Source organism: Bubalus bubalis, chromosome 5 (assembly GCF_019923935.1).
Source record: "Bubalus bubalis isolate 160015118507 breed Murrah chromosome 5, NDDB_SH_1, whole genome shotgun sequence".
Classification (NCBI taxonomy): Eukaryota; Metazoa; Chordata; class Mammalia; order Artiodactyla; family Bovidae; genus Bubalus; species Bubalus bubalis.
Window position 1 is genome coordinate 36,560,741 of NC_059161.1, and position 14,442 is coordinate 36,575,182.

Consider the following 14,442-nt stretch of genomic DNA (forward strand, 5'->3'; position numbering starts at 1 on the left):
TAGGCCAACTGTCGCCCCCTCCTTGCCTGAATGAAGGTAACCTACTTCTGTTGAGGTCGACTTTCCTCCTTCTGCCTCAGCCTGGACTGAACCTTACAGTGACAGGAAATGAATAGTCTTCTACTTGTGTAACAAGTTTCTGGGTGTAAGGGGAAGGTTAGGATTCAGTATAGATCTGGAATTGCTTATTGACCAGTTCAGGGTGGAGCTGGAAGCACACAAACCTGTCCTACATAAATAGACCAGGGGAGGAGTACACAAAAGGGCTTGAAGCAAGACCTGGACCAAGTGTCTTCCAAGGAGCTGAAGAGACAGCCAGCAGGAGAGGCTAATGGGACTTCCAACTCCAACAGGTCCTACAGTGAGTTTGCACAGGTAAGGGCCACAAAATGTGGATGGAAGTCTGAGCAGTAAATATTTTTAGATATTGGATCCTATCTTGCTTGCATGTGTGTGTGCTTGCTAAGTCTCATCAGTCGTGTCCGACTCTTTTGCGACCTTATGGACCGTAGCTTACCAGGCTTCTCTGTCCGTGGTGAGAGGGTAACAGGCAGGACGGCCAGGGGTCTCCAAACGGAGGAAATAGGCTGCAAGTGTCAGACATTTTTATCTCTCTTAAGCGGCAGGAGGAAACAAACTAGTGATATTTTTTTCCCTTCTTTATACAAATTTAAAAGGAGGTTTCTCTTAAAATACTGTGTGCCCATAATGACACCTGGTTCCACCTGAAGTTAACTATCCTCAAACCTTGAGTCAACCAATGCATTTTTCTTATGGAAATGTTTGTCTTAAGTCATGTTAATGTACTGTGCATTTACCCCAGACTCTGTCTTCAAGTTGGTTCTGCCTAATGGCTCAGAACCTACTTGACAAATCATTATGTTATACTCAGTCATTGTTTCCCTAATCTATGTAAACAAAATAAATCTGCCCTTCTACAAGATTCAAGTCATTCATTTTATGGCCTGGGAAGACTTGTCTGGTGCCAAGATTATCCCAAAATACATCTTACGGATGAGGGACCTGGTGCTATTCTGAATTTTAAGACATTCCTTTCTTTCATTAACAGACTGCTAGTGACTCTATAACATCCAGCTGAAGACTAGCAGGGGGGTACTCTTTCTGCCCCCTTCTGATGCCTATGTCAGAAGCTTTCTCTATCTCCTTTATACTTTAATAAAACTTTATTACACAAAAGCTCTGAGTGATCAAGCCTCGTCTCTGGCCCCGGATTAAATTCTTCTCTTCCAGAGGCCAAGAATCTGGCCTCTTTTCGTGGTTCAGCAACAACCTTTCAGTGGGATTCTCCAGGCAAGAATACTGGAGTATGTTGCCACGCCCTCCTCCAGGGGATCTTCCAGACCCAGGGATCGAACACACAAGTCTCATGTCTCTTCATTGGAAGACAGGTTCTTTACCACTAGCACCACCCGGGAAGCTCTCTATTATTCCCATATTAATAATGGAGAAGAGAATCTCCACAAGGGTGTTGGTCTGGACTTTTTTTTTAATGTTTATTTATTTGTCTGATGGGTCTTAGTTGCACCACATGGGATCTTCATGTGTCATGTGAGAATTTTTGTTGTGCTACACAGACTCTCTAGTAGTGGCATGTAGGTTCAGTAGTTACAGCATGTGGACTTAGCTGCTTCCTTGTGTGTGGGATCTTAGTTACCTGATCAGAGATCAAATCTGTGTCCCCTGCATTGCAAGGTGGACTCTTGACCACCAGACTGCCAGGGAAGTCCTAGTCTGGATGTTTTTTGATGTGGGTTACTGGCACCCAGTAAGGAAGAAGGATAGATACAATGCACGAAAATGCCTGCTGGTAGACGAAACAGTAGGTGCTGAATTCTAGGAGGACAGATGAGGCTGGAGGTTCCCTGTAAGACTGGGGAATTCATCCACCAAGAGGCTGGGGAAAGAAATCGTGGGCCTCACTGAATCAGGGCCAGATGTGGTTGAATATTCTGCAAGTAGGTTATTTAGCTTGACAGTTTAGTAACGCTTCACTTATATGGGTATAACCAAAAGTCAGAAAGGATATAAACATTTCATGAGTAGTCAAAAATGAATATTTCAGTGTTTGCATTCTTTGGTTTTAGAACAGCCTCAGAGCTCTTGGCTCAGCTGTCTCCATTCTTCTTGTGCATATAATTCCAAGGAGTGTAATTATCTGATCACTGACCAACTAGATAAAAAGCAGCAAGAAGCCAGGAAGTGAGGGCACCAAATGGACAATTAAGAAGCAACAGCTGACAGCCTATGTTACAGTTTGTCATTGTTATTCAGTCACTAAGTTGTGTCCATGTCATTGCAACCCCATTGATGGTAGCCCACCAGGCTCTTCTGTCCATGGGGTTTTCCAGGCAAGAATACTGGAGTGAGTTGCCATTTCCTTCTCCAGGGGATCTTCCAAGACCAGGAATTGAACCCATGTCTCAAGCATTGGCAAGCAGATTCTTTTACTACTGAGCCATCAGTAAGGAATCATTAACTATTAAAAAGTGAACATACACACTGGTACCTCCAGATGCTCCAGCCTCCCAGCCTTTCCCCAGCACTTCCCAATCTCTTTATAATCTATCAACTAAAGAGTTAACTTCTAGCAGAGCAGAGTCCTCCAGACCCTGCCTTAGCACCAAGTGTCATTTCTGTATCGATTGGTCTTCTGTTGTTGCTGAGTGGCTAAGTCGTGTCCAACTCTTTGCAACCAACCTCATAGACTGCAGCAAGCCAGGCTTCCCTGCCCTTTACTATCTCCTGGAGTTTGGTCAAATTCATGTCCATTGAGTCAGTGATGCTATTTAACCATCTCATCCTCTGCTGCCCTCTTCTCCTCCTGCCCTCAGTCTTTCCCAATATCAAGGTCTTTTCCAATGAGTTGGCTCTTTGCATCAGGCGGCCAAAGTATTGGAGATTCAGCTTCAGCTTCAGCATCAGTCCTTCCAATGAATATTTCCTTTAGGATTGACTGGTTGGATCTCCTTGCAGTCCAAGGGACTCTGAAGAGTCTTCTCCAGCACCACAGTTTGAAGTCATCAGTTCTTCAGTGCTCAGTCTTCTTTATGGTCCAACTATCACATCCATACATGACTATTGGAAAAGCCATAGCTTTTACTATACTACCTTCTGTATGTTACATGCCTTCTATATGTTAATAATTTGATTATTTTACCCATGAACATGGGTGTACATTGCTTTAATAATTGAGAGATGAAATTCCTCCCTCAACATCTAAAACAAGAAATCCAAAAGTGTAACAGTTAGGGTTGTTTCATGTAGGGAGAGGACTCATAAAATTATAGGCCAGTGGGCATAAATACATTATGATGAAGGATAATAATTGATATGTATATTAGTGGGTCTTGGTCATTAAGAAAAGTTTATTGTTTGCCACATACCAGGTGCTACTCTTACTATTACATCCTCAGGAGTATTGTATCCTCAGGAGGAGGTTGCTGTTGTTCAGTTGCTCAGCTTAATCTATTGCAGACAACAGGCAAGAGCATGGTACACCTTAAAAGTTTTAATCCAAAGTGGACTAAGCATCTTAGAGGTGTTTATATAGAATTGAACCCTTACTCATCTAGACAACTAACTTCTTGAGAATGATTCAGTCTTCAGGGTTCCAGAGCTGGAACTCCTAAATGAAACAGAACAATGGCCTGTCTGTATTACTTACGGCCAAAATGTATGTGCTCTTGTGTAGCCAAATTCATCTTTCCATGCCAGTCCTGTGCAAACCTGAGCATTGGCTCCCTCGGGCTTACAGTACTTCCCTGTTTATGTGGCTGATAGTATTTCCCTGTACACCTGGGCTTCTCACCCCTCCCTGCTCACCTGGACTGGCCATATCTCCTTGTTCACCTGTGTTAATCACTTCTTTCTGCTCACCTGGGCTGATTACCCATCCCTGCTCATCCAGACTGATCACCCTTCTCTGCCCCCTGGACTGGTGTTGCTTCCTGGTTTATCTGAGCTGACCACACCTCACTGCCCTCCCTTTTTCTTTGCCTCAGTGGGCCTCCTTCATTTAGCTGTGGTGGCACCAAGGAGAAACAAGCCTCCTTTGTCATTTCTGACATTATGTTGTGATTAAAAATGGCATCCTCGTCAACTCATCTCAGACAGCCGCTCAAATCACAGTCCCCAGAAAAACAGGAGTTGAGAATAAGACACATCCTTGATGAGCTGGAGATGTGGTTGGATGAAAACAGAAAAGACAAGTTCAGATTGTAATGTGGCACATGATAAAAACCGAAACAATATGCTTTTCAAATACAGGGCGGAAACATGTTCAAGGTTAATTAATGGAAAATTTTAGGGTCAAAGAAGACAGTGAGCTACAAAGTAGGCAACAAATGTGACCTTGACCGATTCTATGTGGATTAGGTCACTGGAGTCTTCTACACAGGAGAGGGAGGGGACCCAGAATTCCCACCCTTCTCTAGTAAGGTGCCCTCATTAGCAGATGGGACTTGACTAGTCTGATCACTTTATTAACATAATCATTCACCCTAACCACTTATTCGCAGTGTTAGCCAGCTGTACAGACTAGCAGCTGGCCAAAGAGACAGAAAAACCCAGGCAAAGCTGCAGGTCTGATGGATGGATGCATGTTCTGCAGTAGGGTTCCAGGTGAGGGATGCTCACATTACAGATGCCCAAAAGCAACTGTGTACTTACTTCAAAGATTTCGCAGAGCAATAAGGAACCAGGGCTCTTTCAGGCATCCCAAAGCGCTGACCCCAGGACCACACTTATCACACACAAATGAGAGATGGAGCGTGGGAGCCATTGGAAGTGGCCGACACTCAGGCCAGACCATGTGGCTCCAGGAACCCTCCTTTCTCTGTAGGTCTATTCCCATCTCCTCTCATTCTCCTTTCTGCCTCCCTCTCTGCAGTTTTCCCTGTCTTACACTCTGGCTTACTTGAGTTCCTTCTCACATCAGCAAAGCTCCTTGGCTTCTCCACATCAGGATCTTTCTGGCTCCCTCTGCAGTTCTCTAATTCTTTCTGTGATTATTATTTTTTTTTTCTTTCTGTGATTCTTAAGAAAAAAGTTTAGATGGCTCAGTTTTTGTTTTCCTGCCAGTTGGGTATCAGGGCTCCCTGGCATGTCTAAAAGTCCTAAAGGTAGATGCCCAGCTCAGTGTCCTCAGAAGAACTGGGGTCTTACAAGGTGGCCCTTTCAGCCAGACCTGGGCCCAGCAGGCTGGGATCTAACTTCCTTAGCAAAGACTGGGCAGTGGATTTCCTATTTCTGAAAAGCTGGAAAGCTGTTTCAGTTGGAGATCGAGTTCTGCATTTTCACCTCTGTTCCCTTCCCAACAGGCTAGGTGACAATGATGTCACTTCCTTTCTCCATAAAATGATAATAACACTGTTTGCCACACACCAGGTACTACTCTTACTATTACATCCTCAGGAGTATTGTATCCTCAGGAGGAGGTTGCTGTTGTTCAGTTGCTCAGGCATGTATAACTCTTTGCGACCCCATGGAATGCAGCACGCCAGGCTTCCCTGTCCTTCAATATCTCCAGGAGTTTGCTCAAACTCATGGCCATCAAGTCAGCAATGCCATCCAACCATCTCATCCTCTGTTGCTCCCTTTTCCTCCTGCTCTCAGTCTTTCCCAGCATCAGGGTCTTTTCCAATGAGTTGGCTCTCCACATCAGGTAGCCAAAGTATTGGAGCTTCAACTTCAGCATCAGTCCTTTCAATGAATATTCAGAGTTGATTTCCTTTAGGATTGACTGGTTTGATCTCCTTGCATGAGGAAGTACTAACCTTAAGTCTTATTCAACTGGAGAAATGGAGGCAAAGAGCAGTTGAATAACTTGCTGAAGGTCACACAGCTAGTAAGTGGCAGAGCAGGGTCTGAACTCTGTTGGTCTGGCCACAGAATCCTTTCTCTCCACCAGAGTTAAATCATGCTACTGTACTGCCATTGCAGCATCCCTCAGGCTCCAAGGAAAAGTAGGCCATGAGATTAAAGAAGCTGCAGAGGGCCTTAGCTCTGTTCTGCAGAACAGGACAGTCCTTTGTTTCAGGCCAGGAACATTTCTGCCCTTTGCCTGTGTCCTCTATGAAGGGCATGGGAGGTGTGAGCCTGTCAGCAAGTATAATCTCGAAAACTTCTCTCTCAGTTAACTTCAAGGACTGTTTACCCAAGTGGACACAGGAAGATTAGGCAATTCATTGATCCGGCATGTAGGATGGGTTTGGGTGTGACCAAGCGCACTGTGGCTGTCAGAGTAAATCCATTCCATAGAGCAACTCAGACACCCACAGCAGCTGGGATAGCCCAGGACATGTGTTGGGATGTGGCTCATGAGCTGGGACTCAGCATCCACCAGTGATTCAAGAGTTAGGATGAGGAACTTCCCTGGTGGTCCAGTGGTTAAAACTTTGCCTTCCAACACAGGGGGTGCAGGTTTGATCCCTGGTCTGGGAGCTAAGATCCCTCATGCCTTGTGGCCAGAAAACCAAAACATCAAAAAACAGAAGCAATGTAACAAATTCAATAAAGACTTTAAAAATGGTCCACACACACACACACACACACAATAGGCTTAAGAAAAAAGAGGATGAGAATAGGACAGCCTGCAGTTGGATTTTCCATTTTATGCTCAAACATGGGGCTTCCCCAGTGGCTCAGCAGATAAAGAATCCACCTGTAATGCAGGAGACAGAGAGACTTGGGTCTGATCCCTGGGTCAGGGAGATCCCCTGGAGGAGGAAGGGGCAACCCACTCCAGTATTCTTACCAGGAGAATCCCATGGACAGAGTAGCCTGGGGGCTACAGTCCATGGAGTCTAGAAAGAGTCGACACCACTGACCATGCATGGGGCCCAGGCCATCTCTCCAACTGTCTGGCTGAGGGCAGCCCTAAGTCTGCATTAGTGGCAGGTGTCTACTGCTGAGGCAGGCAGGAAATACCACGCAGCATCCGGCTGGGGTTTTAGGCACTGATGATGCTCCTCACCGGTTCCCTTCCTGGGCCCTGCTTGCCAGGAGCGAGGTCAAAGAAAATGCCATTGTTTTGGAAAAACCTCCCCACTCTGCAGCCCTCTGCCTGGGGCCATCTCCTTGGCCTGAGGTAGTCGCTTGCCCACAAAGGCTGCACTGTGTGACCCTCAGAGTGAGTTTTCATAAATCAGACAGCAAACATCCGAACCCTCGGGTGAAGTGGACTCAGTGCTTGTGCCAGAGGTGATGGGACAGGTGCGCGTCACCTGGCCGGGGAAGCAGGGGTGAGGGGCGTGCTATTTTTCAGTGGGCGCAGCGAAGGGTGGATCAGCTGGCCAGACCCGGTAAATTGTTATTTACAGTTTCTGAGCTTTTAAAAGAGGAGCCTCCGCAGCATCGGCCCTGACTCCAGACCTGCCGCAGCATGATCACCCTGCTATTCCTGCTCGTGGTGGGAGCCCAGGCCCAGCACGGGGCCGAGTGGACCTACTCAGGTAAGGCCCACCCCAGGGGCAGCGCCCACTTCTCGAGGGTGAAGCCTGGTCAGTCAGGGGCGACCACGTACGACAACTGTGTGCGGTGCTGTTGGGGGTTCCGCATCTCGGGCTAGGGGAGACCTCGGTTAGGGAGAGGAGGACAGAGTTCTCCCCATGCTTTTCCGCTCCTGGTGCTGGCTTGACAGCCCACTCAGTGCTTCTGACAGCAAAGCCATTTGCACTCTCTGTGTAGATAAAAAATAAAGTGGTTATATGGAGTGAAGTAAGTCAGAAAGAGAAAGACAAATACTGTATATTAACACATGTGTATGGTATCTAGAAAGATGGTACTGATGAACCTATTTGTAGGACAGCAAGGGGGATTCCCTGGTGGCTCAGACGGTAAAGAATCTGCCTGCAATGATGGAGACCCGGGTTCAGTCCCTGGGTTGGGAAGATCCCCTGGAGAAAGGAATGGCTGCCCACTCCAGTATTCTTGCCTGGAGGATTCCATGGACAGAGGAGCCTGGCTGGCTATAGTCCATGGGGTCACAAAGAGTTGGACATGACTGAGCGACTATCACTTTCACTTCAGTAGAGATGCCAGCATAGAAAACAGATTTTTGGACACAGGAAGGGGAAGAAGAGCGTGGGAGGAATTGAGAGAATAGCATGGAAACAAACACATTACCATGGGTAAAACACATTGCCAGTGGGAATTTCTGTATGACTCAGGGAGCTCAATCCAGTGCTCTGTGACAACCTAGAGGGGTGGGATAGCGTGATGGGAGGGCGGTTCAGGAAGGAGGTAACATATGAATGCATGTGTACTAAGTCACTTCAGTCATGTCTGATTCATGGACTGTAGCCCACCAGGCTCCTCTGTTCATGGGATTCTCCAGGCAAGAATATTAGAGTGGACGGCCAGGCCTTCCTGCAGGGGATCTTCCCAACCCAGGAATCAAACCTGTGTCTTTTATGTCTCCTGCATTAGCAGGCAGGTTCTTTACTACTAGCATCCCTGAGAAGCCCAGACATATGTATTCCTGTAGCTGATTCATGTTGATGTATGGCAGAAACCAACCCAGTATTGTAAAGCAATTATCCTCCAACAGAAAAAAAAAAAAAAAGTGGTTGAAGGGAGTTCCCTGCAGTCCCACCGAGAATGTGTGGGGTTTGCAAGAACTTTCTTATTGGAAATTCCATGATACACAGTTTATCTAGAATGACTCAATGTGCCGAGAACCAAGTGACCACTACACGGCCTCCGGGCTGGTCTCTCTCCCTTGCCTAGCCCTGCTGAGGCCCCAGATTCACACCTTGAGCCCCACTTACAGGACATGAAGTGGAAAAAAAAACTCTGGTGTTTACCACAGGCCCACATGTGAGCCAAAGAGAGGAAGATTGTGGGGTTCAGATAAGAAATACCTCTTCTGCGTGGCAGGAGCAAAAGCACCTGCCTGGCCCTCCTCCTTTATGTCCTGGAGGGAGGCATGGGGCCCAAGAGGATGCTCACGGCTGCTGGAGTCAGGAGCAAGCAGGTTTTGAACCTGTTCTCTGCACAGTCCACCCTGGCCTCAGATACTGGGGGGAGTGTCCACCTAGGGTGTCCTGTTAAGGGCAGCAGAGTTAGGGACATCATGGGAAGACTCAGGAAGTCTAGCAGCAGAGGGCAGGACAGCCAACTGACCAATCATTCTGTCTGACCCAGAGGATCCCTCCCTGGCTCAGCGCCATGAGACCCCAGGGTTTCTGCTTGGGCAGGCCCATAGATGCTGAGGGTGGTTGTAGGGTAAGGACAAGCGAGGATTCCCACAGTGCAGACTGTCCCTCTCAGCTCAGCACAGCCTGAGACTGTGGCCTTCTGGAAGCACCAGGAGTACAGGAAAGCTACTGCAAATACCTCTTAAGAGGAAACACTTGAGAAACCCCTATGCTGGCAAAAAGCCATTTGGCCCATGAAGGGGCTGTGCTCAAGACATTTGGCCTTGGGACTTCCCTGGGGTCCAGTGGTTAAGATTCTGCACTTCTAATGCAGAGAGCAGGGGTTCGATCCCTGGTCCCAAGACCTTAGATCCTGCATGCCAGGCACAGAGCAAAAAAAAAAAAAAAAATTCTGACTTTGATGCTTGCATCTGCCTCTAGGAAAGACTTGCCTACAATTTGGTGTGTATTATTGAATAGTGAGGAGCAGAGGAGAAATAAAGAATTGACTTTTTATTGAACCAGGAAACTATAAGAGGCCCAGATATGATCATCTTACTCAAAATAACCTGTGGATGACACAGCGGCCCACTGAGGGGGAAAGAGAGCTGGAGTCCCTGTTGCAAACGGGTGAGACCAGACTCCTCAACTGTTTGCAGGCTGAATAACCCAGTACAAAGACTTGCTTTTTTTTGTTTTTTGTTTTTTAATTTTTTGGCTGTCCACACAGCGTGTGGGATCTCAATTCCCAGTCCAGGTATCTAACTGTGGAAGTGCACAGTCTTAACCACTAGACTATCAGGGAATTCCTATGATGACTTGCTTTTATCACTCTTTTCTGTGATTAGTAACTACCTTTAAAAAGATAAATTTCCTTTCTTTGACATTTTTTCAACTAATTAGTCTAGGTCATCCTTGAACCTGATGCTTCGTTTCTTGCCTTGAATCCACAGTGTAGGCACCCAGGTGGTCTTTACAATACTGGGAACCAGTGAAGGGGGGTTGGGAAAGAAAAGAGGTGGGAAGGTCCTGCCGGTAGGGTGTAGATGGGGCTTTGATAGTGTTGAGGGCCAGGAAAGGAAACTGCCACTTAGAAGAAGTGAGGAAAAGCCCTTAAAAGTAACACAGGAAGGCCAAGGCCAAGGAGCCCTCAGGACCATTTATCATCTGTGTGCCAAGTTCCTTTAGTCAGGTCCGACTTTTTGTGAGCTCATGAACTGTAGCCCACAGGCTCCTCTGTCCATGGGATTCTCCAGGCAAGAACACTGGAGTGGGTTGCCATGCCCTCCTTCAGGGGATCTTCCCAACCCAGGGATCGAACCTGTGTCTCTTTTATCTCCTGCATTGGCAGGAGGGTTCTTTACCACTAGCACCATAGCCAGATCCCATATTCATCAGCTGACAGTCACTCAAAGGAAAAACCAAAGCTAGGTCTTAAAGATAGCCATTGCTTTCAAAATAATAAGTCATGTTCTCAGGGCCACTGGTTGCAACAGAAAAATTAGGAACCAGCCGCGAAGCCCTCCAGGGTCTGTGAAGCTGATTTAGAAGCCCTTCCTGCCTCTTTGGGCTTCCCGGATAGCTCAGTGGTAAAGAATCCATCTGCCATTGCAGGAGATGCAGGTTTGATCCCTGGGTTAGGAAGATCCCCTGGAGAAGGAAATGGCAAGCCACTCCAATATTCTTGCCTGGGAAATCCCAGGTTCAGAGGAGCCTGGCAGGCTACAGTCCATGGGGTCACAAAAAGTTGGATGCAACTGAACAACTAAACAACAACAACCCGCCTCCTGGAGGCCCTGCTCTGCTTTCTGGAAGGCAGGCCTCCGGCCTTGACCTCAACCTCTGCCGGCCTCCCTGGCCAGGCCCTGCTGTGAGCTACCAGCTCTGGCCTCTATACTGGGTGAAGTGCCCACAGAGAGGGCCCGGCTGGGCAGCACCTCTCACTGTGATCCCCTTGGCTCTCTCCCATGTCAGAGGGGGTGCTGGACGAAAAACACTGGTGGCTGCAGTACCCGGACTGTGGGGGGACAAGACAGTCGCCCATTGACCTGCAGATGAAGAAAGTTCGGTACAACCCTTCCCTGAGGGCTCTGAACCTCACAGGCTACGGACTCCGGCAAGGGGAGTTCCCCATGACCAACAACGGCCACACGGGTAAGGATGGGCGACAGACCGGCTTCTGTCCCTGGGGGAAGCGGGCAGTGGGGGAGGCTGGCAGGGCTGCCCAGAGCTGGACACACAGAGCTGCAGAGTGTGGCCTGGGGGCTGCAGGTGTTGAGTCCTGGCACTTCATCCTGGGTCACGCAGCAGCTGTCTGTAGACTCGGTTCCCCACACACCCCTTCGTTCCGCACTGGCCTCTCTCCAAGCCCATTCTGACCCAACCAGCGGAAACTCAGCAGACAGACAGGTGACGCAGCGAAGCTGCAGGGCCCACTGTGTGTTCTGTTGATCTGTGCCCTGGTTTGATTGGCCACGTTTTCTATGTGTGAAGGTCAGACAGGAAAGGCTGGGTGTTGGGGCCCCCCTATTTTAGAAGCCCAGACTGGACACTTATAAAATCCGGCTATACCTTGGCACACATCTTTCTCATTGTCACCAAGTGGGTTCGTCTCCTCCAAGCCTCAAGACAAGCCCAGAGGGAGGTATTTTTTAGGCTGAAACCAGGGACTTTGAGAATCTAAGGGACTTCCAGTCATACAGTCTCTAATGGTCGAGCTGGACACAGTCCCCAGATGTCTGATTCCTCCACCGTGTCCTCCTTGGAAACATCCCTTTCTACTCCCATTACTGTCCATTTGCATAGGCTTATGGAGGGTAGGGTCATAGGACTCAGATTCCCTCTTTGCTCTATTGAGAAAATAAAACCCATTGCTCTTCATGTGGCTGGTGAAGATAGCAGCCCTCAGATACCTATGATTTGGATCACTGACCTCCACAAATAATTCATGAAAGCGTCATTTTATCATGAATGTCAAGATCCTGCTTCCAACATCACTCTCTGAAGCATCTGGGAGGTTGGCAGAAGAGTGGGACCTTTTCAGACTGGCTTCTTTCCCCTGTGTTGTACTGTGCTTTGTCACTCAGTCGTGTCCGACTCTTTGCGACCCCATGGACTGCAGCCCACCAGGCTCCTCTGTCCATGGGATTCTCCAGGCAAGAATACTGGAGTGGGCTGCCATGCCCTCCTCCAGGGGATCTTCCCAACCCAGGGATCTAACCGGGGTCTCCTGCATTGCAGGCAGATTCTTTGCCAGTTGAGTTACCAGGGAAGCCCTTCTTTCACCTAGTCATACGCATTGAAGGTTCCTCTTTGTCTTTTCACAACTTGATAGCTCCTTTCTTTTTTAGCATTGGATAATATTCCATTGTCTGGATGCACCAAAGTTCAGTTACCCATTCACCAACTTAAGGGCATCTTGGCTGCTTCCAAGATTTAGCAATAAGGATAAAGCTGCTATTAACATCAATGAACACCAATGTGTAGATGTTTGTGTGGACATAAGGTTTCCACTCATTTGGGAAAACAGCGAGGAGCATGTTTGCTGGATTGTATGGTAAGAGTATGTTTAGTTTTGTAAGAAACTGCTCATCTCTCTTCCAAAGTGGCTGCACCATGTTGCATTCCCACCAGCAATGCATGAGTGTTCCTCTTGCTCCACATCCTTGCCAGCATTTGGTGTTGTCAGTGTTCTGGATTTTGGTTATTCTCATAGGTGTGTAGTGGCATCTCATGGTTGGTTTAATTTGTATTTCCTTGATGAACTGTGCTGTGGAGCATCTTTTCATATGTGTATTTGCCATCTGTGTATCTTCTTTGGGTAGGTATCTGTTATGGTCTCTGGGTTTTCTGTCTTCTTATTGTTGAATTTTAAGGGTTCATTGTCTATTTTGGGTGGCAGTTCTTTATCAGATGTGTCTTGTACAAATATTTCTTCCCAGTCTATGGCTTGTTGTCTACTTCTCTTGATGCTCTCTTTTGCAGAAGTTTTAAATTGTAATTGAGCCCAGCTTATCAATTCTTTCTTTCATGAATTGCGTCTTTGCTGTTGAATCTAAAAAGGTACCATACCCAAAGTTATCTGGATTTTCTCCCATGTTATCTTCTAAGAATTTCATAGTTTTGTACATTACATTTAGGTCTGTGATCTATTTTGCATTAATTTTGGTGAAGCGTATAAGGTCTTTATCTAGTTTTTTTTTTTTTTTTTTCGCATGTGGATGTCTAGTTGTTCCAGCACCATTTGTTGAAGAAACTCTCTTTGCTCCATTGTATCACCTTTGCCATAGGCTTCCCTGGTGGCTCAGTGGTAAAGAATCCACCTGCCAATTCAGGAGATGAAGGTTCGATTCCTGGGTCGGGAAGATCCCCTGGAGAAGGAAATGAAAATCCACTCCAATATTCTTGCTTGGGAAATCTCATGGACAGAGAAGCTGAGCAGGCTACAGTTCATGGGGCTCACAAAGAATCAGACACGACTCAGCAAGTAAAGAACAATAACAACATCACCTTTGCTACTTGGTTAAAGATCAGTTGAATATATTTATGGGGGTCTATTTCTGGGCTTTCTTTTCGGTTCACCGATCTATTTATGTATTCTTCCACCAAGACCACACCGCATTGATCATTGTAGCTTTTTTTTCCCCTGGCCTTGTGGAGAGGCGTGTGGGATCTTAGTTCACGACCAGGAATTGAACCCATGCCCCCTGCAGTGGAAGTGCAGAGTCCTAACCACTGAACCACCAGGGAAGTCCCCACTGTAGCTTTTTAGTAAGCCTTTAAAAAAAAATTAATTTATTTATTTGGCTGGACTGGGTCTTAGTTGCTGCATGTGGGATCTAGTTCGCTGACTAGGGATCAAACCCGGGCTCCTAGATGGGGAGTATAGCGTCTTAGCTACTGGACCACCAGATGTCCCTACTGAAGCTCTACAGTAAGTCTTAAAGTTGGGCATCATTGGTGTTCCAACTTTATTCCCCTCCTTCAACACTGTGTCAGCTATCCTGGGCCTTTGGCTTCTCCATGTGAATGTCAGAATTAGTTTGTTGACATCCACAAGATAACCTATTGGGGTTTTGATTGGGACCACGCTGAGTCTCTAGGTCACATTGAGAAGAACTGACATCTGGACAATAGTGAGTCTTCCTATCCAGTAATATGTACTACCTCTCCATTTTTTTAGTTATTCTGTGACTCCTTTCATCAGAATTTTTCAGTTTTCCTCATATAGATCTTGTATATAATTCATTAGCTTTATACCTAATTATTTAATTGGGAGGGAGTG

At 47.0% G+C, this 14,442-nt stretch overlaps 1 protein-coding gene across 1 annotated transcript in view; it reads left to right on the plus strand.

The window, feature by feature from the left end:
• The first annotated feature begins 206 nt into the window (after nt 1-206).
• The window catches only part of CA6 (carbonic anhydrase 6), a 31,569-nt gene continuing 17,333 nt past the window's right edge, over nt 207-14,442 (plus strand). Inside the window, exons 1-3 of the mRNA XM_025285842.3 lie at nt 207-375; nt 7,341-7,472; nt 11,133-11,312. Coding sequence (XP_025141627.3) covers nt 7,403-7,472; nt 11,133-11,312 — 250 coding nt within the window. The 5' untranslated portion in view covers nt 207-375; nt 7,341-7,402. The remainder of the gene's footprint in view (nt 376-7,340; nt 7,473-11,132; nt 11,313-14,442) is intronic.